General features: G+C 40.3%; 2 protein-coding genes across 11 annotated transcripts in view; both read right to left on the reverse strand.

Annotated features, from left to right (window-relative positions):
• Positions 1-553: 553 nt before the first annotated feature.
• Positions 554-3624, reverse strand: LOC117959637 (eukaryotic translation initiation factor 4E-binding protein 2-like). Its single transcript, XM_034896889.1, has 3 exons — positions 3324-3624; positions 996-1190; positions 554-896 (listed from the first exon to the last, which is right to left on the reverse strand). The coding sequence occupies exons 1-3, from the start codon at positions 3457-3459 to the stop codon at positions 871-873; spliced, it is 357 nt and encodes a 118-aa protein (XP_034752780.1). The 5' UTR covers positions 3460-3624; the 3' UTR covers positions 554-870.
• A 644-nt stretch (positions 3625-4268) lies between these two features.
• Positions 4269-27152, reverse strand: part of LOC117959002 (ankyrin-1-like) — an 81238-nt gene continuing 58354 nt past the window's right edge. For 2 of the 10 annotated variants that reach the window (XM_034895815.1, XM_034895813.1), the window contains 18 exons: positions 25699-25923; positions 24977-25131; positions 24534-24745; positions 22742-22946; positions 22484-22580; positions 22155-22383; positions 21552-21680; positions 19977-20096; positions 18924-19008; positions 17641-17715; positions 17418-17549; positions 16993-17151; positions 16104-16175; positions 10194-10848; positions 9798-10068; positions 9363-9434; positions 8811-8905; positions 4269-8577 (listed from right to left, as the gene is read on the reverse strand). In XM_034895815.1, the coding sequence (XP_034751706.1) occupies positions 8837-8905; positions 9363-9434; positions 9798-10068; positions 10194-10848; positions 16104-16175; positions 16993-17151; positions 17418-17549; positions 17641-17715; positions 18924-19008; positions 19977-20096; positions 21552-21680; positions 22155-22383; positions 22484-22580; positions 22742-22946; positions 24534-24745; positions 24977-25131; positions 25699-25923 (2962 nt within the window). In that variant the 3' untranslated portion in view covers positions 4269-8577; positions 8811-8836. Of the gene's footprint in view, positions 8578-8810; positions 8906-9362; positions 9435-9797; positions 10069-10193; positions 10849-16103; positions 16176-16992; positions 17152-17417; positions 17550-17640; positions 17716-18923; positions 19009-19976; positions 20097-21551; positions 21681-22154; positions 22384-22483; positions 22581-22741; positions 22947-24533; positions 24746-24976; positions 25132-25698; positions 25924-27152 lie in introns of those variants that run through there. The other 8 variants (XM_034895819.1, XM_034895814.1, XM_034895818.1 and 5 more) reach the window with 8 other exon arrangements.

A 27152-nucleotide genomic window follows, 5' to 3' on the forward strand; every position in this document is an offset into this window, starting at 1 on the left:
AGCCCACACTGCCTGTGCACCACTAAACAGAAAACGTTAGCAGCAAACATAGTGTGGCATTTAACAGCTAAGAGCCAGATATAATTCTTAGGACCAAACAGAGCCAGAAGAAGAGGGAATGTTGGACTTACATTCATCAGGGGGACATAAACATGACTCCATATAAATGTTAATGTTGCTCTGTATCTGCCGCGTGTGTATGTTATCAACTTTAAAAATATCAACATGTCAGTGTCTGCATCAGACTGTTCCCAAGTGTCAGCAGAAACAAATCAATTCTCTGATGTGTTAAAGTCAGCTTTCACACAATATTGGCAGCTCTCAGACTGCTACTTTACACTATATGGCTAAACAATAATTTTAGTAATTCATTTGCATACGGTTGGATATAATATATATATATTTATAATTTCTGAAGTGTGGTCTAGACCTACTCTATCTGTAAAGTGTCTTAAGATAGTTCTTGTTATGAATTGATACTATGAATAAAATTGAATTGAAATTGAACTGAATATAAAGACATATTTAAAGTCATCAAATGAGTCAAATCACATAAAACATTAATGTTTTAATTTTAACAAGACTTCGACATACATGTGTAATATGTCACAGCGCATACAAAGTGTATTCAAAGTAAAGAAACAATTATATGCATCAGTGTGTGTTGTTTGATAAGAGAACAACAACGCAAAACATATTAAACATTACAAAAAAAAATGGCATCTTGTTTTCAGAACACATCTGAAAGTAGATCACACAGCTAAGTAAGACTTGGTTTGTCGTTTCAACTGAGAGTTTATTTTACCTCAGTAAACCAAAAAAAGCAATGAAAATGTGGGCAATCACTTCTGTCCTTGCAGCTGACTCCCTTCAGATGTCCATTTCAAACTGGGCATCTTCAAGAAGAAGAAGAAAGGGCATTGTAGTTTGTTAGAAGGGACGAATACACTTAAAGAAACACATCATTCCCGTTTTGAATATACAGATATGTTTACCTGCGCTCTCCTCTGTATGCAGGGCGTGCTCTGTGTTATTGTTGGGTGTCTGTTCAGGCTGGTTTGTGTCATTGGAGAAGTTGGGTTTGAGCAGCTTGGTGACCCCTGGGATGTCAGGCAGATTGGGAGGCGTACGAGCGAGAGGAGATGTCCGACACTGCAGGAGGAACTTCCTGTCGTAGATTATTCTGGTACCTGCAGGCAACAGCAGCAGCAAAGGAAACCAAAGTAATTTTAGCCCTTTATTTATATCGGACAGCTGAAAGCATGAAAGGGGGGAGAGAGGGGAAATGACATGCCGCAGGGCGGAGTCAAACCCGCTGCTTCAAATAGTAATCCTCTATTTATGGGCGCCTGATCTACCAAATGAGCAACCCAGGCATCCATTATTGTTAATATTTAGCCATATGGTATGGTAACATTTCAATTAATCATTATTTGCGCAGTTATAAATACTGAACTTTGTATTTTGGCTTCTCTACCACAGCACCCTGATATGAAGGCGTGTGTCAGTTCATATACAATCCATCAGCTAACATGCCAAGTTTAACACTTTTAACTGGTTAAAATGGTGAAGATGAAATAGAATTCAGCAGCAGACATCGACATTACCTCCAAAGTATAGCGGAGACCTACTTTTTCCTATGTCAGAGAACTATACACGTCCATACATGCCCATGACCAATGGCCTAGTTTCTGTCATTCCCACACATTCTCTGACCCACTTCTGTTTTACCTTTGTTAATCTGTCCCCATCGCTTAAAGTACACACTGTCAGTTGTTATGGGCATGTGCACGCTGCGTCATCTTTCTCACAACAGTGGGAACACATTTCTTGCTTTACTTTTGTCACAATACTGGAGATGTCCCCAGGTGCCAAGCTTATAGATGTCTGAGTAAAATACTAAATAAATGGGCCAAACAAGTCAGCAGATTGATAAGACTGGGACTGGTTGTTCTTGGTGCTGAGCCAAAACATATCAATCTATATCTATTTTTTTTTGTAGAAAGCTACAATAGTGGTTAGTAGGGGAATGCTCAGCCAATTTTTTTTTTAGCTTCCATTAATCCATGAAAAAATAGGTTGCATTTCTAACACATTAGCTAATTATTAGCTAATGTTCTTCCTCTAGTGGAGGCCAGAACTAGTAAACACGGTGCTGCAACTCAACAACAGCCTGCTGTAAAACAAGACTATAAATAGGATATGCCCGAGAACGGGCCTATATTGGACCATACAGTTGTTGACTGTGTAAATATTCTACAGCTACAGGTTACTCACACTGAATTCACAACTCTACTATTCATAAGTGACTAATGACACAACCAATGAATGCTTATACACGGTAGAACTTTCTGGAACAAGAACAGAGTCTCTGATTCGCAACAGATCATCATCAGGGCCCTTCAAAGAAGGAACACAGCAGTTACACACACATTACATATTATTGAAAAGGGAATCATGTCTGTACACTGAATTCACAAGTACTAAATCTGCATTAAGCCAATGTAGAGACGATTAAATTGTTGCATGAAAAGTTGATTGGCAACAGTGTACCTATACAATTATGACATTGGTCTGTTAATCAGTCTGGCATACTTTACTATTCACTTTACAATGAAAGCATGCAAAACAATCACTCCCTTTATTTATAGGGCTACAGCTACAGTAAAATCCATAAAACGTGTTGGTTTAGTAACAGTGAAAGGGGCTGTGCAATTTGCAAACTGGGTGCAGAGGACTAGCCTGGAAATCCAGACCCAAATCCGAAAGATGAACTCGCTGAGCAAATTCAAACTTTGCTCTCGCGAGAACTCTGGATTTCCAGGGTAGCAGCGGCTCTCTAATAAGAGTCCTTTAACTCTGTTAACGAGTCTTTAGCCTTCAGGAAGCACCAACGCTGTCAAACATTAACAGAACCGTGGACGAGACCTATAGCCTGGCTCTCAAAAGCGTTTCATGTACAAGCACTTGTTTTCATGCCACAATAAATACATAGCACATTTTTTAACCCAATGTTTGGGCAACACGTATAAACCAAAGCTAGCTAACTAACAGACTGTGAGATGGGGTGGAATATTAGTAAAAATTAGGCAACTTTCTCAAAAAGTGTCTTCCTCAACTACCTGTCTCCAGATCTTCTAATATTCATCTAGTTGTCGCTTTAAATCAGTTTATTCTCAATTTACAGACCCTTTCCGTGTCCTGGGGTCTTCTCATTGTTTATGTACGTGTCCCTTTAAATCTTTTCTTAAACCTTTGTTAAATAATTTCTAATAATATAAAACTTGGTTGATAATTCTTGACAAGACCCAGTAGACCGTCACCTCCTGGAGTAGTGCTGAACAGGGTCCCTCCGGGAGTCGTGGAGTAGTCCTGGGGCATGTGGGCAGCATCGTGGATGGTGACCCGTCTAACAGCCGGGATATCCCGGCCCCCGGTGGTCTGACCTCCCGCTGACATCTCTCACAACACTGGGTCGGTTTGTTCTACTTAAACGCCACAGACGGGGAAAGTCGCTTAAAGCATGAAGCACGCTACGAAGCTACAGAAAAGTTAACTTGTGCCTCCACGTGCTGGTTTTAGCACATCCAAAACAACCCAGGGACCTCCTTCAAAACGTCACGTGGAGCTGAGAGCTTTGATTGGCTGAAAACAGGGGCGTCACAACACGTGAAGGTTGTAGTTTTTCCTGGTCTGCAGGCTGCCCTATCGACCACTGATAATCTTTCTTTAACTGTCTATGCAGATAATACTTCCATAGACAGTTAAAGAAAAATACTTCTAACCCTTCCAAGAATACATCTGGGGTAGACAATTATATGTAAACTTTTTTCATGCGATTAAACTATATGTCTAGACATAGTAAAAATTCAGTAGCCTACAACCCAATTAAAATTGTGCAGTATATCCTTATGACATTTCCTAAGATTACATAACATACTGATTTCCAGGAAAATACAGTGTCCAGGTGGTATACTTTCAGTTGATATATGAGTGTAGATTTAACTGTTAGTCAGTCCAGCTGAACAAGCAAAATCTGAAATTTGTCTACTGCAAAAAGGTAAAATGTATCCACACATATAAATTTCATTTTTAAATGGAGCATTTTTATAGGAAATTGGAAATCAATGACTGCTTATAAACTTAAAAATTGTAAAGTTCTTTCCAGAAGACATGTTTGAAACAAATTCAACACTGGATACACAATAGTCCATGTAGGAATATTAAAGCAAAATATACAAAACTCTTTACAAACACAGGACACGACATTTATGTCACATCTTTGTTTATTCATCCTTGTAAATGGTTTGAGCTGGTGTACAGGGTAAGATGATCTATACATATCTTCATGTCAGAATGACAATGATTGAAAGGCTTGTATATGTTTGTTTATCCTCTCTCCAGGACAATACAAAAGAAAAGAAAACAAGTGGTCATAGCTACAAAGCCTCTACATTCCCCATGATGTGGGCGTTGGCCTACTCTAGATAATGCTTAAAGAACATCCATAACAACTCTATGAGGGTGCATAGCATTCTAATGAAATAGATTTTGTCATATATTTATACACATATTTTCATAAAAACATATTTTTTGTGCATGTGCGCAGTTGCATTCCTTAGGATAGAGTAATATGATATTGCGTTTACATTGTCATTTATCCATTCTAAAGGAGTATAGGTGATCTCTATTCTTTCGCGACAGTTACAATTTTACAATACTCGTTTCTTTTTTTTTTACATCGCCAAAAGTTACACGTCCTTTCAAGTCACAAGCCCCGTACATCTTCCTCTCTCCTTCCCCGATGCAATACAGTTTGGAACCAAGCACCATCTCTCTCTCTCTCTCTCACACACACACACACACACACACACACACACACACACACACACACACACACACACACACACACACACACACACACACACACACACACTTTCCGTACAACACAAACTAGGTGGAGTTTATCAAAGTGCACAGGCTCAGTTTAATTCAGTCTGCAAATCCAAAATTATTGTCTTTATTATTATCAGCATTATCCCTGGACTGAAAAAGAAGACTTCCATTCAAATTAAACTAGTTCCTAGTTCATTTTACTTAGTGGCCAAGTGTACATTTCTTCTGGATTTAAAATTGATCATTATCTGGTATTTTAACTGTGAGCTAAACAACAGGGTAATGGCTGTTATAATAATAAAGTAATAATCCTTAATATTTTTAGTCCGGTTGATTTGGCGCCACCAAGTGTGTTTTAATAATACAGCTCCCACAGTTGCGTTTGATATGACATGTGTACCGACCACTGGGGGCAGCAAGCACACTTCAAGGAACTTTTAAGGTCATGGGCAGGATTTTAGAAATACCGAGGTCACAAATCCTATCCTCCCAACAAAACCTCTCTTACACATTTTGGATACTCTACCATAGAAAGTTTTTTTCCCTAGCAGCTGATTATTAGTGTAATGTCCAATAACATTTTCTGTAAATTGTATCTCCAACATTATAGTCTAAATAAGTTTCAAAAGTTTTCTCCACACATATGTTTAAATGGCAGATACAGCCTTGGTGGCTACTTTGTCAGAAATGACAAAGAGGAACCACTTGTGTATCTATTTAAAGCACAAGTTTAAAAAATGCCATTAAGAGTAGAAACACGAGGTTTGGAATCCTATAAGATTTAGACAGTGTAAATATATGAAGAGGGCATCTTATTTGTCTTCTGGTAGGTGTATTCAAGGCTCAGAAGAGCAGCTAATTAAATAAGATTAAGGAGCTTGTCAAAAGAGGCAACTCAAATAATATTTAGTTGATTGCAACTACTGCAATCAATGAAGGGAAATTTGTTTTACATTATTTTAATGAAACTGACTTGTTTAACTTGGTGCACTTCTTTGCAGGTAGTAATGCTTCCTTTTTGCTCATTGTCACCTTTCCTGCCCGGGAGCTGAGCAGCAGATACTTCTCAATACTTTGTCTCCTCTTATTTGAACCAAGGAGCTCCCCGCCACACACACACACACACACACACACACACACACACACACACACACACACACACACACACACACACACACACACACACACACACACACACACACACACACACACACACACACACACACACACACACACACCATCCTGCTCCATACAGTATGTTGCACCCCTAAACCCCCGTGCATCCCCATCCCGCCCCAACACCAAAGTCTTACTCAGAAGCACTCGCTTTGTGTCTCACACTTGTCTTAAAAGGAATGACTCAGAACTTAAAAAGGAGAACATTTTGATTCTGACAGAGCAGAACTGAAAACCTGAGTGGAGTAACATTTGAAAACATGTGATATGTAATAAACATGTGCTGTATCGGATGAGGCTCTCATGTGCACGGACATGGAAAATATGTGCATTTGTGTGATGTGTAACTAGTGCATTCATTCATTCATGCATTCAGTGTTACACTCATTCAAGCTACAGTCGCATTTACAGTACTTAAATATTGTGTTTTGATTTTCAAGAAATGTGTGCAACTATGATATGATCCCTTCGTAGTGCTGCCTTCGGGTTTCTGCATAAAGGAAGTACTTCCGAGATGAAGAGAACAATAGGTGGTTTACAGTGATATGTGTAGTGTATGAAAATAGTGAAAAAACTAACAAGCAGAACTTACATCACTCAGAAAAAAAAAAATGGAGCTAGGTGGTTTCTACCTTACGGCAGCAGCACACACCTTGATAGGTATTTGTGTATTAAGTTAACATACCCTGGTTTATATGTTGCTACGTTAGGTGCTGAAAAACAACCAATCCCTCTCAGGCCTCCACAGTCCCTCCCTGCTACAGCAGAATCTTCTGATGTTGCATCCTTTCTTGACTCATTCAACCAGTTAGATAGAAGGCAAGCTGCCCAATGCCAGACTCGCTGCTTTTCATCCAGACAGAGTTTTTGTCTTCACTGAGGAGTTCATTTCCAAGTTCAGTTCCAAATCCGTCACGCAGATATACTGAACCCTGGCTTCCATCTTCTGAGTTCTCGTTAGGTATTATTGTGGTGGCAAACTTCAAAATATAACACTCCAACCAGGCGATAACTATTTAATGGGTTTCTGATTATGTATGTATATGCATGTGTGTGCTTCTGTATGTGTGTCTTCACAGTTCACGAGTCTGGGGTCAGTGTTAATAAGACAATCACAGTGCTACCTGTTTGTCCTCGCTGCACAGTTCCTATCACAATCAATGTAGAAACATCATGCTGTTTCACACTTGCTACCGTTGAATCCTCCAAATCACTATATCCTCACATGAATCATCCTCCATGTTTTTCCATTCACTTTGTTTTCAAATGACGACAGTGAGGTGCTACAGCCGTACAGATAAAGAGGGGAGCACAAACAACGTTTTAGCATTAGATGGAGGCGCTATAAATGCTGATGAAGAGGCCTATGATTTTACTGCATATTGACTGAGGCTACTGATAAAGATTGTGAATCAATATGACGTGCGCTACTAGGAGAAATAACGGAAGAAGGTAGAAAAGGTCACTGGGAGGAAGGAAATCGTTGATCTTTGTGTTGTGGAGCTGCTGTACAAGACAATCAAGCAACCAACCCCCTTTTCCAAAGAAAACACGAGGGGTGAAAGAGATTCAGTTCCCTACCACGGTTAGATAATACTTCCAAACCCAGGGGCATAGGTTTCTGAAGAAACCAAAAACACAAACCAAGCTTCATCCACAAAAGGAAAAAGACGTCAGCACACGCAGACAGGAACACTCACGAGCAGGGGAGCACAGCAACTTTCTCATTCCAGCACTGAGCTCGCCGTGACATCACCGGGCCAAAGAGCCAATCAAAAGGCAGGGCTCAGCGCCAAGCCTGGGGCAAGAAACACATGCGGCAGAGAAGAATACACGCACACATACGCACACATACACACACTGACACATGTCCACGAAGCATAGAGTGCATATATCACATTGAGAATAATAAGGGAAAGGGTCCGGTGAAAGAAGCGTTTGGTAGGCTCAGCAGAAGCTTAGCTGTATACAAAACCATTCATTGCGGGACTTTTTTTTTGGGCTGTAGTGTTATTGACTCAACTTGCAAACACAAACCACTCCAGTTGGGGGGAATAAGGTCCTCAAAATGGCCTGTGGCCCGAGTGTGGGCCAGCCCCTACCTTGTACCCCTTCAGTTAGTAGATAATGACAGTTCAAAAGGTCAAAGGGCATGCACCAGCAGTCATCATGCGATTACAGTTCACAGGAAGCACGTTTTTTCTTGGTTGTTTTACTGACATTTAGGTTTTTTTGTAAAAAAAAAGAAGAAGATTCATGCCTTAGTCTAGTGATATTTTTCTTTACAAATGTTATAAAACTACAACTTGAACTCCTCTTTTTTTCCACTGTCTCTTTTCATTTGTGGTGTTCCATGGTCACACACTGAGGATAATTCTGTGTTTGTCATTTTGTAGTTTGCACTTCTTAGTCTTTGTCTTACTCTTCCTCTTCTCCCCTGGCTCATTTTCTTCTGCGTTCTGGTTGTGTTTTTGTGGAGGAGGATTTGGCAGTGGCTTTCCGGTCCTAAAAACAGAGACAGACACCATTTACACACAAAACACAGGCAAAATTAATTTGGCCTTCCAAAAACTATTATCAAAGTGTACTGAATGCCAAATCTAGGGTTCTAATTTTGAACATAAATGAAAAAGAACAGCGTGTGAGAGACTATTGAGCTCTAACAGAGTCCAATATGTTGTCAAACAGGCTTCTATCCAAGCACTGGGATGCACAAGTGCTTGTTGTGTGTCCCGTACCTGGAGGACTGAGTAGTATGTGTATTTCAGTGATTAACTCTCCGCAGACTGGTGCGCTGCGCTGACTGAGCACCCTTTTTCACATCCACCCTCACCTGGAGCAAGGAGGGAGGGAGGAGGGAAGGAAAAAACACTTGGACCAGTTAACTGCAGAAGCCTCTACATGTAACCAGAGCAGAAAACTAACTCGTCTGTCCGCCTGCCAGCCACTGTGGCTCACTGCAGTCCCAAAATACCAATAAGAAATGATGACAATGATGATGGCAATGTCTCACTTTTCTACTCTACACTCATTTTGTACAACTGTGTCTTGCAGTTTTTCCTATATAGATGTCTAATTTCTTAATTTTTAGAATATGAATTATCATTAACTCAGAATCATTGTGGGTCTGATGGGGACAAAATGCTTTTAACCAACATTTGTCTAGTGGCTACTGTTTATTTCCCACCCTTTGTGCCAGGCTATGTGACTAATTCCCAGTCATCTGCTTGGGGTGACAGTGTTTGTGTGAATATGACTCAGTGTAAATGATGAAAACACAACTGACTCACCTTTCTGGCGAGCACGCGTCCGTGTTCGTCAACAAACTGCGCCTCAGCAGCATAGTCCTCTTTCTCCTCTCTCTGTGCAAATATAACACAATTTGCATGTGAACAGCAATTCATGGTACTCATTTTTGTATGGCAATATTTTTTTTGCAATCAGAAATGTGAAACATAACCAAAAAGTAAAGGACATGGCAGATATTCCCCAATGTGTTGCACCACACAACACAGAATTCTGGTTGCATTCTGTGACTTCATCAAAACAATCGATTTTGATGCTTGTTGAGTTCTTAAGTGAGACTAAATTTTGTTGATGGTCGTGAGCAAAACAAGAATCACAGTGAATGTGTCATTGAATCAGATAATTTAAAAAAAACAAAGGGATGGACAAAGATGTTTCCCCTCCAGGTGCAGGAAGCAGCAGGTGGTCGGCAACCTGACCTGGCCCCGCCTCTGCTCCTGTTCCCAAGCATGTTGGCCCGTCTCCCTGTGAGAGAAGCCCAGCCCCTTGTCAAAGGGTTGCGTGCCCTGCACGAGGCGCCCACGCAGCACATGAGAGTAACCCGTGTCACACACCGGAGTCAGCAGAGCTTCCTGGGCCACGCGCAAGCCCGGCCCTCTGCCGTCACGTCCTGATGACACGGAGCCCACCCAGCCCTGCAGGGAGTCCTTGTCCGGTAAGTAGGGTTGAAATGCTCCGCCTCCCACCACCCTTGAGAGCAAAATGCAAATAAAGCAAAAGGGGAGAGAGAAAAAGAAAGTATGTATATGTTGAGTACAGACGGTAAAAAACAACGAACAATGTAGTCAGTTTGACTACAGTTATAGCCAACATACCGGTTGTCGCCGTTGTGCTCCGGAGCCCGACTCAGTCCTGTCACCTCACACCGCTGGGCATACACCTGCTGGCCTGCAACAACAGAAATCCCTTCCACTGAACCCAACCCTACACCTCCACCTCCTCCTTTTATTCCTCCTCCTGCTGCGAGAACCTCCCCTCTCCTCCCATCCAACCTCTGACCTCCCAGCTGGCCGTTTAGGTTGACCTTAGGAACGGCGCCACTGGCCCTCACCCTGTCCCATTCTGCCAGTACAGTTGCTGGCTCCTGTGGCGCCTCCTCCTCCTCAACCTCCCCTTCCTCCTCTTCCTCCTCCTCCTCTTCCAGCTCCATGATGGAGCCACTGGCCCCACTGGCTGTACTACCCGGGCGACCCAAGCTGCAGGGAAGGGAGAGCGTGGCCCCCTCGGAGTCGTCTGCCCGACTGCTGCCCTCTAACGACGAGTCCTCCACTGTGACCAATGAGGGGCTGACCCCTGCTGGCCACACCTGAACGTCCGACATCTCCATTAATGTGTCTTCCTCGGTGGTGGCGATCGGGGCACACTCAAGGCTGGAGACTTCCTGCCAGTAGGGCTCTGCGCCCAGCGGGGAGGGCAAACTGTACTGCATGGAGGCCGGGGACAGCAGCTCATCCTGCACCAGTCCATAACCTGAGGGAAGACAGGGGCGAGACAAGAGAAAGACTAACACCACACAGGCATAGCCAGGGGGAGGATGGGGAAGTGGTGGATCGACTGTTTTGCCATCCCGTGAGGAAACAGTGGGGCTCAGCCCTGTCCCAATATACCAACAAAGAGACTAGAGTCTGTCTTTATAAAGCCACTAATTTAGGAATGAGATATCCTTCAATCCATTTCATTCAAGTGGGAGAAGCAAGATATATTGAACCAGCAATCTGATACCAATAAATCCCAGGCAAAATGTTTTGTACTACTTTCAGTTTGAAAGATACAGCACAAGAACAATACTGATCTTTCACTCTGAAATCACCTTCCTTTTCCTTTCTACTGTTTTGTCTGATGGTTGATGTTTGTGGGTTTGACCCAAGCACTTTAGGTTATTATCATTGGGACACAGCAATACGAGTGAGGTGAGGGTCAACGTGGTTTGGTGTGTGACCCTTTAACTATGAGGTGAATGGTGCAAGGCTCTGCTACCAGGTAAGAAAGGGAATCTGCAGAACATCCACTGTGTTCCTTGATAAGGGACATAAGGTGAGTCTAGATTTATAAAGCATACTGATTGTGGGGTTGGCACGATATAAATATATCATTAGTAACATCTGAGAAAAGTATTCCAATTGAATTTTAGCTTCCTGATTGAAACTGGAGTTCATAAACAGGCTAATTCACAAAAATGTCCACAAAAGCTGTTGCATTTACATACAGCCAATCATGAAATTCCAATATTTAAAGGAAATGCTGTAGATTTGAAATCTGGCCATCACAAATATGCAATTATTTTATTTTTGACTACAAATTTCAAAAAATGTGTTCTACTTTAGATTAAAGTTGTTGCAAACTAGTCAAGACAGAAGCTGGGTGCTGTACTTTGTTAAGAGTGACAAAACCATATCCCAGCAGCTGTGACACAAATACCAAAGCTGTAACAAAATTATCGTTCCAACCCTTGTCCCACCTTCATGATTGGGAGTCAGCAGCATCTTGCAGATTCTGCAGAGGAAAATGCAAGTTACTGTTGCTCTTGCATTGTAAGTCATGCATTTATGTGTGTCTGCATCCCAATCATCCAAATAAAGGTCTCTGCACACACCCATACCCACACACTAACACACACGCTCTCTTAAAACACATGCATTCAGTAATTTAGACAGACCTTTAATCTTTAAAAAGTTTGATTTGTAATTGATTTTTCCTGTTAATAAAAGCAGTTTACATTATTACATTTCATTCTAAACTGACGGGGTGAATTTTAAAAACATACCTGGTTCAGTGTGTATGATCTTGTGTTATTCTCCTGAGCCTATAAGATTCAGGACTTAATTGATTTAAATTAAATAAACTACATTATTTGGCTAAAAAACTATAGTCATATAATCTTTATATCATTAAATCTAGAATTGAAATTCCAAAGTATAAACAAAATACTTTTTACACACTGCTGGCTGCTAGACAATACATTTTTGTTCTATTTTGAGTCCATTATCAAGACGTCATTTATTGCTACAACAGTAGCAAAGTACACAAAGGAACACTATATTCAGTGATCATTTTCTTTTATTTTTTTTCTATTAATTTTAGGGCAAAAAAAAAACTATGCGTGCAATCTTGTTTTATCATATAATTGACGTTCACATACAAAAATACATTTATATTTTTGAGTTACAGTGCATGCAGTATAATAACAGCTTTGTTATCTGAGTTTGAAGATGTGCAATATTTCTTTCCAACAGTTTTTTAATTTCTTTTGTTCACTTTTAATAATTTGATTCAGTGGCATTTTCATTCATTATCTATTATCAATGTTTAACATGGTTAAATGTCTAACTATTAAATTCATATATTTAGTATTTAAACCAATATACTTATAATCTGTGTGTGTTCTTTGGTGATATTTGAAGACAGTAATACTCTCACAGTCTTGTACCGGCTTAGATTGGTGATTGCAGGATTACGCTTAAGTAAAATCTTTTTTTATAAATTGTTGCATTAAGAAGTTCAGGTGAATGAAATCAGGTGAAATTTATCAGTAAAGAAGTACTTCACCCAAAATCAGAGTTGGGATGCGTTCACACTGTTCTGATTTATAGCCCAAATCCACTTTTTTTTTCAATGAACATGTGATGTCACCTTGTGTATGAAGCTCATAGGTTAAAACCAAAAACATTCTGAAACTAAACACAGGCTTTATATTTGCGAGGCTGACATGGGGCTTTCTATGAGAAACCCAAGGTATAACTTCCTATTGTATTGATTGTCCCTATCCCAACCAGGCCTAGACAGAGAAAAGGAAATGTGTTTGTAGCTCATGTGTCTGATGACTAATATATCCTTTTGTAGCAGTACATCGACTATAGCTAAAGTTTACACTTCCTTTTATTTAAACAGATTTTTTTTGTACTTTGCTCATGGTTGTGAATTATCCTGATTAGGCTTAAGAATATAATCACCAGGAATACTCTCTAAGAAATTATGACTTTTATAAAAAGATGTCTATCAGTGCATTTACAGTATGGAAACTGCCGTAATGTAAAAAAAAATGATTAGGTGAAACAATATAGCAGAATCTACCTTACGTGACCTGCCCAAACATGCATTTCCTGTTCTCAGATTTTAAATGCGTCCAGGTCAAATTAATAAATGCAGATACGTTTACCTGCAGCTGTTCTAAAAACTAAAAACAATGGAATCAATAAAAACTCTAACAAGTAAAAAAAGTATGTATTAAAGGGTGAAATACCTCTTTACTGTTTCAGCAATTATCGCTGAGAAAATTGCTTGTAATAATGGATGTAAATGTGAGCATGTGTGTGTTTCTGGGATGGTACAGGGCCGGGATGATGAGATGTGGCATCAGAATGAGGTGAACAGGGGGTAATGAGTCACAATTAGAATGAGAGTTAGAATGAGTTATATGGATCTGGGTTAGCCTTTCCCTTCCCTCCTGCTATTTTAGCACAAACACAAACACACACACACGCGCACGCACGCACACACACACACACACGCACACGCACATACACACACAGGTGTCAAAGGCACAGCATGTAGTGAAGCACAAATAAACTCCACAGAAATTGTCATGGCACAAGAAAACAAACAGACCAAAAACAAAGGCAACACACTGCACAACTACTAATTACTTCACCACCGTACATGCACACACACATATACAGTACACACACAATACTGCACTCATATTAACATATAGATGAGGACACACACTTTTGGCTCACAGGTGGGCCTCAAATGCACAGAAATAATCATCATAACACACCAAAACACACCTCACAGCAATATCACTGCTGGCAGATAACATTCAGACAATGTCTTCAGACAGTTAGTCATGTGACTTGGGCAAAACATAGATTACAAAATTCGAATTAAATATATGGATGTAGATTGATTACAATTTAAAAAAAGGAGTAAAAGAATATATGTGTATATATATATATATGTATATATTTATATATATACACTGTAAATATACTATAGTGTATATATTAAGAGAAAAAGGTGTCCAAATTAGACCCAATGTATAATGTCCTATAGTTAGTTATTTTGCCCATGAATAAAAGACGTCATGTCACAGCAACATTGTGCATTGAACATTATGTGCTACGCAACAGCTGACAATGTGTTACAGCGTAGAATTTAACAACACACCATTTATATTACAGGTAATGAAAAACAATATTTTTTTTGTTAATATAGCATTAAAAACAATACTGAGATACACCCATTGAACAGATAACATATTTTACACTGTGAAGAAAACTGTGTCTATTAAAAGCATGCCATGCATATCAAGATGTCAGAATCAAAAACAGCTAACTTGATTTGGTTCGAGAGGAAACACCTCACTCACACGTCCAGACAAAGATTGTCTGGAGTAGACCTGGGTTAAAATATATTTTAAGATATTTTTTAAACTGAGCATACTTTATCTTGCAAGTCATTTCAAACACTGCAAAAAGATCTAATATTAATTTATATAAAATCCTTGCCAGCTGAACTAAACTAAACATTATATTCTTGACTTCATCTGAATGCTTACAAATTTAGCTACAACTAACACACAGCACAGGTCTGAAACACACACACACACACACACACACACACACACACACACACACACACACACACACACACACACACACACACACACACACACACACAAACACACCAACACAACAACAGACACTGTAACAGCAAAGCATGCGGCATGCCCATGCACAAACTGTAGTACAGACACAGAGCTGGATTGAGAGAGGAGGAGAGGGTCCCAGCTCGACTGAACGAGGGAGGAGCGCGGGGAAAACAAGATGGCAAGAGAAGGAGGAGGCCCAGAGGTCAACATGAGGTCATATGAGGTCAGAGGTCGGACAGGAAGAGCTGTGAGGAGGAAGAGCAGGAGAGGGGAGAAGGAGGAGGAGCAGGGCGGCTGGCCAGCAGATATGACATGTCATAGGTTCAGAGACAGACTGAAAGTAGGACGGAGAGAGGTCGTCCTGAGCAAAAGACACAATTTTGAGACAGCTACAACATTGCAGTGGTGTTCCAATGTCTGCTGTCAGATAAGCTTAGTCTGAAGTTAAATTATGTCTTTTTCTCAAGAAAAGAAAGATAGAAAGAAAGAAAATAGAAAGAAAGAAAGACAGAAAGAAAATAGGGAGGGATAGAAACAAGGTATGAAGGCCCAGAGCACACTATCACGTGCACTAGCACCATTTTTGACTAGTGTATCCATCCCAGACACAGATGTATGCACACACACACAACTACAAACACACGTATGTATGTGTGCACACACTCAACACAGACACACATATACACATGTAATCCAAATAATCTTAAACATCCTTAATTGAAAATCAGAAACTACCCATGTATTGAATTTTTAAATATCTTTAAATATTTCAGTTACTTAAAAAAATCATGTCAGTTACAGCATAAGGGAGTTATCCTCGTTTCTCATATTAAATAAGAAGAATTAGAAATTGTTTAGGGCTCAAATATGAGGTGTGAAAAACTGTAACTGAAAATAAATGACTTGTGCCCCAGTGAGGCGGTGGTAGTGCATGCCGCAGAAGGCTGGGTTCACGGTGGGAGAATGACACCATTCCTCAGACCTCAAAAACATTGTCTGAGATTCATCATCATCACCATCATCATCATGTCATGAGCAGCAAACCACCATGCAGCCCAAGTTCCCTTCAACTTACCCCTCCTGAAAAACGGGGGTCTAATAACTCGTGGCTTGTGTACTAGGCGCGGTCGCCTTGTGTCCGTCACCTCTTGTGGAGTAACAGAAACAAGGTAAGATGGCTGTTACCCAGACTCAAGGGAAGCAGGGAGGTTTTCAGAGGTGGAAAGTAAACGAGTTAACAGCTCGCCATATTGAGCTCAAGAATTTTGTCTACGATTTTTCGTGGTGCTGACTATATCAGCAGTTGTGACCAAAGGAAGCGTTTTGAGTAAATAAATCCTGGAGGCATAATTGTGAAATGTAATCACAGTGATTTTTAAGTGGAGAAGTTATTTGTTCTAGTGAACAAAAATGCATACTCATAGTGAATCTTCTTGTAATAGTCAATAGTTTTTTTCCATTAAAATCCTGTTCATTATGAACATATGTGCAAATTTTACCAGGTGCACCAAATACTGTACTTGGCAATTGAAGAATCTGAACCTTTGATTAACTTTATAGCTAAATTCTGCTCAAGAAGGATGTTTATTTAAACTTTCCATTTCTGATCGTTACAGATCATCATAAACAGTCTCGCCATGAATATACTAAGTGTTTATTCCATATCAATGACATCTTATAATCCAAACTTTAATAACAATCCAAACTTTCCATTTTTCTTACATATCTGGAATGGGGAATCATTTCCATTATTAAAACAAATGGATTCATAAATTGCAATAGAAAAAAAGTTAAATTATCTAATCTTGGTGATAGATTATCTTTAAATTAATAAAGTGTTGCCAAATACAAGTGTTAGCAGTCTACATTCTAAATGTAGCAGGGTAATTCACTGTTCATTTTACGATTACTGATTTGAATATTGCATGTCTTGTGTGATGTTTAATGTGTTTGTGGTGTCTTACCATTGAGGACACTGGGGGACAGCAGGGTGGAGTCGCGGCTGCCTAGTCGACAGGCACCCTCCTCTGGATAACTGGGGACTGGCTGTGGGGCCTGACCCTCCAGAGATGTTACAATGTCTGCACGGTCAATGTTTTTCAGAGCTGTGTACAAGCTCTCCACTGAGAGGGACACACATGGAGGGGAAGTCGGAGACAGAAAACAAAGAGATATAGGCCAACAAGTAAGTATGTGTATGAGGACAGGGAAGTCAAGAAAGATCGGAACACAGAGAGCATTCACCATGTGGTGCCATTGATAAAAACAAAACAATCCAGCAGCAAACAACATCTGTGACTTACATCAGTTTGTATGTGCTGATAAATGAAAAGTACAATTTTGAAGTAGCTAACATTACATTAGCGATATACAGTAGTGTCGGACTTACTCTTGGCTCTTTTGCCTTCTCTGCTGGCCCACAGGTTGAGCAGGGCAGAGCTTTGGTCCAGCAGGGAGTTGGGATTCTCCACACGGATCCTGTTGATGTCGTCCACACTAAACTGAAGCTCCCGCGCCAACTCTGACAAATGGACAGTCAAAGTAGATGTAAAAATTAGTACAAAAGCAGACAGATATCTTAGATACATAAGTTGGTTTTTTATATGACTAACCTGCCCAGCTCAAACCTAGCTGTTCAGATATGATGTTGATCTTGATCTCAGTTCTCTCCATGGCATTGACTGTGGCTAAAATGAAGAAAAAAAAGATAAAAACAGCCACATTAGAGAAAACTAGCTGCCATGGCAGCAGTGTCAACAAGACAAATACTGTAAGTGTACATTTACTGACTTTAGGAGATTGTACTCCTAAAACTAATTAAGATTAATAAATAATTACATAAATAAATAGAGTAAGTCTAAGTCACAATTTATTTGGACAGCCGAGTTGATATATATAAGTGACTACAATTTGGGATTTAGTGGACATACAATATCAACTTTCGACCATCCAAATGTGTGTTATTGACAAATACTCAAATACTGCTGAGAGTTGCTAGTCAATTCTTAAAATTTCCTTTTTTGTTTTAATGATTCCTGTCCTTAAAGACTTGACAATGACTTAAGTTGCTATTAAATGAACTAATAGCAATACTTACCTTGACAAAAAGGAATGCTCTGTTGAAGGAAATAAGCAAAACCCACAACTTTGGGTTTTGTCCAAATAATGTTCAGAATTAACACACCATATGGGCAGGGGAGGTTAGAATTTGGGGTTCATTCAGGTGCTAGTCCCACGAATCAAAGTAGCATTCAGTAACCATTTCAGAGGGACTGAGGTGCAATATAGCAGCGCTGTGTGATAGACAGAAAAGGCCTTTCTTCTTCAACCCACCACCTGCCATCAGCAACGTTTAAACCAACCAGAATGGCCATCTTGACTTCTTTTACCAAAGGCCAATCAATATGAGGGCTCCTCTGTCTAGCTCCACTGCGAGGTCCTGCCCATTCCCAGTGCTAAGCTACAGTGCTAATGCTAACAGTGTCTGCTGCCATGCCATTGGAAATCGCAGTGGAGACACTAGCGCCATGCAAACCAATCAGAGAAGTCATTCATCTAGTGTCATACATAACAGGACACTCAACACAGTAAAGACTAATTCGTCATGGTGCCATTTTGGATCAAGTTGGGGACGGCTGCTTATCTTTTGGTCACACAATCAATATGATTTCCTCTAACTGCACTGCATAGAACTCTGGGACATACTGTAGAGCAGTACATTGCATTCAAGGCTCGGTCTTTGTGCCATGCGTGCACGCGAGACAGGTAGGGGAAAATAGACAGGGCAGAGTTGGAAGCAAAGGACTGTGGGTAAAGGGGCAGTGCAACATTCAGTGCCCATCTCCAATGTGTATAAATCAGGAGAGGGCTGAAGGTCAGGCAAGGAAGGACTCACCAACACCAGGCTCATTCAGTGCACTGTAGCGCTCCCTCAGGGCGAGGGGGGTTAAGGTTCGCCTGCGCTCCTCACTTCCAACAACCTATTAAAAAAATAAAAAAATACATTTTCATTTTATTATACCTATTGTAATTAAGTGTCATTCATGTAGCACTTTTTAACCTTTTAACAACCACTGTTTGTCCCGCAGGACACATGCCCCATAGCTTTGGCTATGGGGCTTTGGCTTTGGCTGAAACATTAGACAAATATGAGCATGTACTATATGTATCAATAGGTTGGACTTTCATCTTTTTGGTTATTATGGTAATTTTTAAACCGAGTGCTCTGTGGTAACAGGACATTCAATGCAGAGCAGAGTATACAAGTGAAACCATAAAAATATAGACTCTCCCTACCTATAACGCAGTCTAACAAGGCAACACATGTTTGGGAACTAAACTCATCAAAAGGGTCTAACGATCAAAAATAGTCCATCTGTTTTCATTCTGGAGGCCCACCCCGATAACGGGAGGTGTTTAATGGGTAAGACAGTGCTGCCTACTGTTTTATTATTTATTAATTAACTCATGATTATATTAACATAATTTGAATATCATACACAAAAGTATTTGTTGAATGACTAAAATTGACTTTAACAATCCCTCCTGTTAATTTTGTTAAGTTGAAAATGTACTGTATCAATGCAGTACTGGCATTGACTTTGCAAAAAAATCTTTAGTTTATTAATATTGTACACGATTTCCACCTATGATAATATTATACAGAATTTCAAATATTGGACAAGCCACATTATCAAATGAGGTTCTCCATTAGTAATAACTAGAATATACAGTAGGCTCTTACTGTCCTCTAGCCAATTAGGTGTGGAAGTAATTACGGCAGAAATCCCACCTCAGATATCACACTTGGTAAGTGACACGTTACAGCCAATGTAGCTATTGTTATATCTAACTACTTACTTACAGAATGACACAACCTGGAAAAAATTCCAGAACCAAAGTTTGTGTAAGTGTACTTGTTGGGCGGTGTTTGCAAGCAAGTTCTTACCTTGACACAGGGTGGCATGGTTATGTTTAGGTTACACAGTACGTGCTGTGTGTCCTCATACTTGGTGCATTTCCGCAGAAAGGACAAAAACCCAGCAGCCTCCTTGTTGCTATCTCTGACCTAACATAGAGAAATGACGGGCAGAGAGGAGAAGAGAAAGAAAGAAAGAAAGAAGGGTATGGACAGATAAAACGAAGAAAAAGACAAAGCCAGATGGAGGAATGGAACAGGAAGGGTGAAAAAGATGTAAGCAAAGGGAAAGAAAGGGCCAGGGAAAACAACAGCGCATGTAAGAAAAGAAGAGAATGAAACAGAGCAAGAGAGAGGAAGAGGAAGAGGAGGAAGAAAAACAGATCAAAACGGGTATTAGATCCCTCCACAATGCCTTGAACATGTGGCGCAGTAACATGGGACGAAAAGCAGGGGGAAACAGGGATGGAAGCAGTCCACAGGCAGGCGATAGGGAGAGATTTACCTGCACACTTTACCTGGACGTCTGTCAGACCAGACAGTTACAGAGTGACCATGAGAGAAAGAAAGAGAGACAGTGAGACAGACACGTACAGACACGCAAGGCCGCAAGAAGGAAGGCAGGCAAAGAAAGTGAGGGAGTCACAGGACATGCAAACAATTACCAAAGAGAGTCAACAGGTAGATAGGTAAATTGTTTGTTGCTTGGCTACACCATAAGTAAGTAGTTATCTAGCTGATACTGAACAGTAGTGTGTGACACACATACATAGAAGCACATTGATAGACAAATATAGATTATCAAAGAAAATGAACAAACCAATGTAAACACAATACATTACATGAATATGATAACGGATATGAAAAGACATGATAAAGCACATACAGTGTGAAAACAGACTTAGAAGATATCTGTGCAAGAAAGAGGGTTTCAACAACATCGATACAATGCAGGAGATAAATAAAAGACAACAAAATAACTTTTATGATCAGAAAGAAGGACTACTTTTATGGTGAATTATCTGTAACCAAAGGGACACACTTAAAAAACTGTGCACCAGTACATACTAGGAAGGTGTTATTACACATTCAACTGAAATAGAAAAGTAACCACACACATCATGGACACATTTTTTAACTTGTTATTTGTTTAAAAATAATGATTTTCCAAACATGATATAACATCCACAAAGAGGAATGGACTGACTGACAGGTATATTCAAAATCCTCAATAATATTGATCTATTCTTGTTTTCTTAACCTTAAAATTAGACTTAATAATTGAGTCAAATTATGTGATTATGTGTTCTTGTTTCACTGTTTATCAGGTGTATTTTACTTTCCTGGTGTCGTGTTGCTGAATAAGATCACAGCGCTGTACTGTTTACATGCTAATGGTCACTGATAGAAATGATCACACAAAACCACCCAAATGAGGTTTTGGCTCATCAGCAGGTAGGTGCTCCGGAGGGAAACTGACTAAACGGTAAGAGGACCCCTGACCACACTGAATATAAGCAACTGAACCAACAAAACCACAGTACTGTACGAATACGTAGCTAGTGATAGAAAAGCAGGCATTTGAACAGAGGAATAGAGACAGACCTTGACAGAGACAGGCAGCCTGTTATCTCTGAAGGCCTGGAAACTGAAGCTGCGAGGCTGCTGGGTGGCCTTCCTGATGGGCACGAGGTTTCCAGAACACTCCAAGTGCAGCGGCATGCCCTCCATCAGCTGCGGAAAGTTTCACAAAATGGTAAGGGTGAGAAGATAAAACAGAACAGCATTGTAGTATGAGGATGATTTGACCCTGGTAAAACAATGGTGTGGATCGATATCATGAGACACAAACACTACTCCTCTACTGCAGAGGACGCTCTACTTGTAGGATCATGCCTCCCAAGATGGAGAGGTTGTGAGAGCAATGGCAGCGAAGGTGCTAGCTTTCTTTCTTTTCATCATGCTTTTCTTGCATTGCATCTTCTAATTTACAGTATATCCTTAGTATGACTTTAGTGTAGTCATAATTACATATACTGTGTAATATATAAATTACTCTTTAGAAACAGGTGCCAATTGCTTCAAAGTGTGCATATATCAATTTCTTTGTCATGTTATAGATTTTATAGTTATAGATTATATGCAGTGTCCGGGCACTATGTTTGCAGTTTGCCCTTCTGCAAAACGTTCCATTGCCACTGTGCTGACCTCAATGTCACGACTGCGGGCCACTTCGGTGAAGTTTTCATGCAGCTCCAACGTTTTGTCCATCTTGTCATCTGTCATGCAGTAACAACGCAAGCGTCCCTCACGTGCTTCATTCATCTTAGCAAAAATAACAAACTTGGCCATAAATGGAACCGACATCAGCTCGCGGTACAGCAGATTGGCAAAGGTCACAGACTCTGCGGTGCGTGGACAGTCTGTCAGCCAGAATCTGGACAAGGCAGGAGAAGAGAAATAAGAAGTGTGCAAGAGAGCAGGGAAGGAAAGCTGACTGGTAATGCATTTGTCTTGATTCCTGCTGAGATGCTCACCTTGCAGAAACATTGGTGGTGAAGTTGGCACAGTTGTGGGCGTACATTAGCTTGGTGGTTCCAGTGATGTCCTCCCACTGGGCTGGTGCAGTGCCACCTGAGACAACAACCGCACTGTCATTCATGCCCTGATTTCCAAGGTAACAGATGCCTACATACACTTGTTTATCAGCACATATTATATTATAAGTATATCGAAAAAAAATTTAAACAATACAAACAGTCATTAGAGAATTTTATCTTCGAAGTGGGCCCTACCAATGACACTGCAGAGGAGGCGTAAGCTGGTGGTGTCCCCCTCCCCAGCATCCCGAGGACTCTCCCGCCACGATGGTGGCAAAGGGATGCGCAACCCAATTGGACGGTGAAATTTGCGTCGCCGTGGTTCGATGGTAACCACTGGGCTGAAGGTTGCTTGGTTACCGAGATGCCGAGTCAGCAGTTCATCGGGGATTGGCTGCGCCTGAGGTGGTGGTGGTGGTGGGAGAAAATCTTATTAAAAAGCAGGATGCCAGACCTTTTAAAGGATGTGAGGTTGAAGAAGGCTTGGTGTATAAAATAATGTAAAAAATAAGCTCAAAAACAAACTCATTATAAAAGATGCAGTACGTATAGGTGAGCCAAAAGGATATTACATAGGCAGGGAATAGAATTAAAGGGAGGGTACAGAAAGAAAACAGAGCAACACATGTGCAATACAGCCATACTCACACATGCAACCAATTCATATTTCACACCTGACCAATTCAGATCAGTGCATCAGCTCGGTCAGTGTGGCTCACAACTTAAATCAGGCAACTGAGGAGTGATGAATGGCTGGATAAAAGGAAAACATAAACAGAGCAGCATAAGGCAAAGCAAAACTCAGACCCATGCGATTTCCCTAAACAACACAGTGCTTTGACAAGAAAATGTAAACAATGTACGCTGAAGTGAATAAAAAAAACTGAAATGTGAACCCATAGTCCTATAATAATTTCTCTCTCATGTAGAAATAAACCAAGCGGAAGAGTTGAAAAGAGACAGTCAGCATGTTTGCCAAGTTCCCATATGTGTGTCTGTAGAGGTCTGGATGAGTGACAGTCCGCCACACATTTGATTAAAGCTCCTGTTTCACGGGACAAACATTATGTGTTGTAAATGCTAATTTATAAAAACGGTGGAGAATGGAAAGATAGGTTGAGATACTCCTCAGGTCTAGTTCTTTGCCACTGTCTGCAGGTTAATGTCTTTTTGTAAAACCTTACATCATTTTGTATTTTAAAGGCCCTAAAAAAACTATTTTTTAAAATCAGTGTTTTTCAGTTAGGGTCATTTAGAACAGTTTTGGTTATTTCACAAGAAAGATCACTGCATTGCTGTTCTTTCCATGGCGTTTCTCAATGGATTAAAGTAGGCGAGGATAGAAAAAGGAGATACCATATACTTCCATGCACCAAGCTGAGTTTAGCAACATTCAAATCAAAGCGTGTTAAGTGGTTATTTCAGTGTTTACATAGACAAAGACAGCTTTGTAGTGTTAAACTCTAAATAGTAAATACCCACCAATTTTGTTTCGGCATCCAGGCTGGACGCCAAAACGCGTATTGAGAGTGTGCCAGATACATTAAAGGCATTTTATATATATTCTTCTTAAAGATGAATGCCTTGGTTTCTTGATATCTTCCTTGATGTTTATTGGATTTATTGGACAGTACACATTTTCTCTCAATGACTGACAGAACAACTCTTTCATTTTCAGGCTTGTCGGTTGTAAGAACATCAACTTCTGGATATAAAATCTGTCAAGTCTTAACTCCAAGAGACTGAAGGCAGCAAAAACTGGAATGCCAAAAGTAAACACATTGGCACAGACCATTGAGTCCCAGACTGAGAGTCAGTAATTTCTGAAAAACACCAGATTGTCTCTGTTGTACAAGCAAAATAAAAACGCCCGGGCAATTATGAAAGATATACAGGATCTGTCATGTCATGTTTTTAAATCTGCAATTCCCTCCCCTCTTCATCGTTCCTGCTCATGCATACTGCATGTCAGCACTTCCCTTCTTACCTGCAGCCCCAGTCTCACTCTCTTGGTGACTGCCGTCTCAGGGAAGATGGCCTCGACATGGGGCACCAGCTTAGTGTTCAACCGGCCGCCCTCTGGACCGATCAGATCGCTCTCCTGCTGAATGCGGGAGACCACAGCGAAGTAGAGGGGGAAGTCAGTGGAGATGATCCGACGGATTCTCTTCTTCTCCAGCTCATCTTGACTCTCCAAGTCTACACACAAGAAGCAGTGAAGAGAAAGACAGAGAAATAAAATCATAAAAGAGACAAACGAGGAAACAATAAAGAGAGGAGGGTAAATAGAATCGAGGCTAAACGTGTCGAGGGAAGGAAAACAATACTTATTCATATTCCTATAAAAAAATGTCTCCTCTCTGTATCTCTAGGGTCATACTTATGATTAAGACGGACATTAAGACTGACGTGCGTTACCATCCCACTGACCTTCATCCATGCCATTCAGAATAGTTTCCAGCACTTCATCACCATAGCGATTGCGATGTTCCTTCCAGACTGAGCCATTTTCACTGCGGAGGACCACAAGCTCTCGGTCTCCTCGGCCCAGTGACGCAAAGTGGGGGATTTCCACTATTACTGGCCTGTGAAATAAACAAAAAACCTTCATAAAAATCTGGATTAGAAATAGGTTCTTTAATCTCCTTTTATCCCCCCCAAAAAAAACAAAGTGAGCTTTGTGATTTAAAAAACAGATTTTGTAACCTTATCAGAAAAAACTAAAAATATCCAATTTTGTTCTGTACCAATATTGTTGTTGGGATTATACCAGGATTTACAGAATTGCTCTGAGATCAACAGACCTATTACTTTCCACCAGATGGCACAATATGACATAATTTATTTTCAAATGACACAAAATATATCACATTATTGTCATTATCTTAAATCAAGGGCAAGTCATTCTTACTACTAGTTTCTGTGTAAATTGACAGTTAATATGCACATATGGCACAAAAAATGTTGTGCAAACATTTCATGAGTATTATACCAACATTCTGATTCCTATATTACCCACCAAAACATAAATATTGAAGAGTTACTGCCAGATGCTACAAACATAAATGCACATTTGGGCTAATTTTCCTTTTACGTGAAGATCATAAAGTTGCCAAAATACAGTAAATAAACCAAGCACAAAGTTGACTGACCCAAGAAACTGCATACTTGACGGCCCCAGGGAGATGATACGACTAGCAAGCCCCTCCCCTTCCACCAGTGGAGGAGGTGTGGTTAGTTTCTGAGGTTTGACCAGACGGCAGGTAATGCGTGTTGGTGCGGTGCAGGTCCGAGGAGGAATGATAACTCGGAGGCCATGGTGTCTGCTGCCTCGCATGGAGCCGCCTCGGGCATCCACCATGAAACTCACCAGGAAGCTGAGGGTCAAACCGTGATACGATAATTAATCATCTTTAACCTTTATGTTATTATTTTATCATGCAAAAACCAAAAAACAGGGAGAGTAGCAATGTAAAATGTTACAATCAATAACGGGCTTTCACAAAGGAAATTCTTCCACTGAATGAGACAGAAACTGATCTGGTCTCTGTCTGTTTCAGAGTGATTCATAAAGTAGAAAACCAATTCACTGTGCCCATTTCATTTGATTGTCTTAATATGGCAGGGGAGGAAATGCCATCTGGAGTGGCCACTAAGTGCAGCAAGAATGACATAATTAGACTGTAAAAAGAGACCCATGCTGTTTGATCTTGCATTAAGGGAGCTTCATGCTAGTGTGTGTGTGTGTGTTTGTGTGTGTGTGTGAAGGTGAATCTTCTCTCATGAGTTCAACCCTCTCACTTTATATTCTGCTTTTTAAATGCTGACTCATTGTGCTGTGCATAAATTATGATTAGGCAAACTGCTGCTTTATGAATTTGAACTGCTAATAGTAAAATAGCGTAATTATATGGGTTTTATGCATTAACAATGTAAACAAAGTGTAAACACATAGACAGTTAAAATAATTTATGATGCTCAACTTTCCAACTTGTATCATTTATGTATCAAGCCATTTACAGTTTAAATCCTGATTTCAATTTAATAGAAAACAGAGCTATATGTGTAATATGTTTTTGACATTTGCCAGCACTGTAGGGGGTTGGATGTGTTGGGTGGAGTATCTGTGGTTCAGTCATGGCATCATTGATGTTTTGATGTCAGCGATGTCACGACACCAGCGATGATCAGTGATCATAAAAAGATGAAGGATGAATGTGCAGCATTCTCAGTTGTGGTTGTTTGTGAATACGCCTTCCCCCTTTATAAATCTGTGTTTTGTCACAACTAACACAACAATTATTATTCAATAAAAACAAGACTCTTCATGATTGTCTAATGCCCCCAATGAGATCCCTGTCCCTCACATTCTATACGTGTGAGTCTAAATTCTAAATTGTGTGTATTCTTTGATTGATTATCACAAATGTTCCACTTTATTTTTGACAGCTGGACTGAAGGAATGCTCTATCTCTTACATAGCAAATACCAGCTCCTTTGCTTCAGCCATCGGTTTGTGGCCCCTAGGGAGAGAACAAAATGATACAAAAATACCTTTTTACCTGCAGCCATTGTACTTCTAAACAAGGCTAGCAGGAGATGATGT

The sequence above is a fragment of the Etheostoma cragini genome, chromosome 16 (genome assembly GCF_013103735.1).
Source record: "Etheostoma cragini isolate CJK2018 chromosome 16, CSU_Ecrag_1.0, whole genome shotgun sequence".
NCBI classification, from domain to species: Eukaryota; Metazoa; Chordata; class Actinopteri; order Perciformes; family Percidae; genus Etheostoma; species Etheostoma cragini.

Bases quoted from the DNA above. Each gene is read 5' to 3' on its own strand.
- LOC117959637 (XM_034896889.1), bottom strand. From the start codon at position 3,459: ATGTCAGCGGGAGGTCAGACCACCGGGGGCCGGGATATCCCGGCTGTT. The intron at 1,191-3,323 runs GTGACGGTCTAC...TGTTGCCTGCAG, and splicing joins GTTCAGCACTACTCCAGGAG to GTACCAGAATAATCTACGAC. The intron at 897-995 runs GTAAACATATCT...TTCTTCTTGAAG, and splicing joins GCATACAGAGGAGAGCGCAG to ATGCCCAGTTTGAAATGGAC.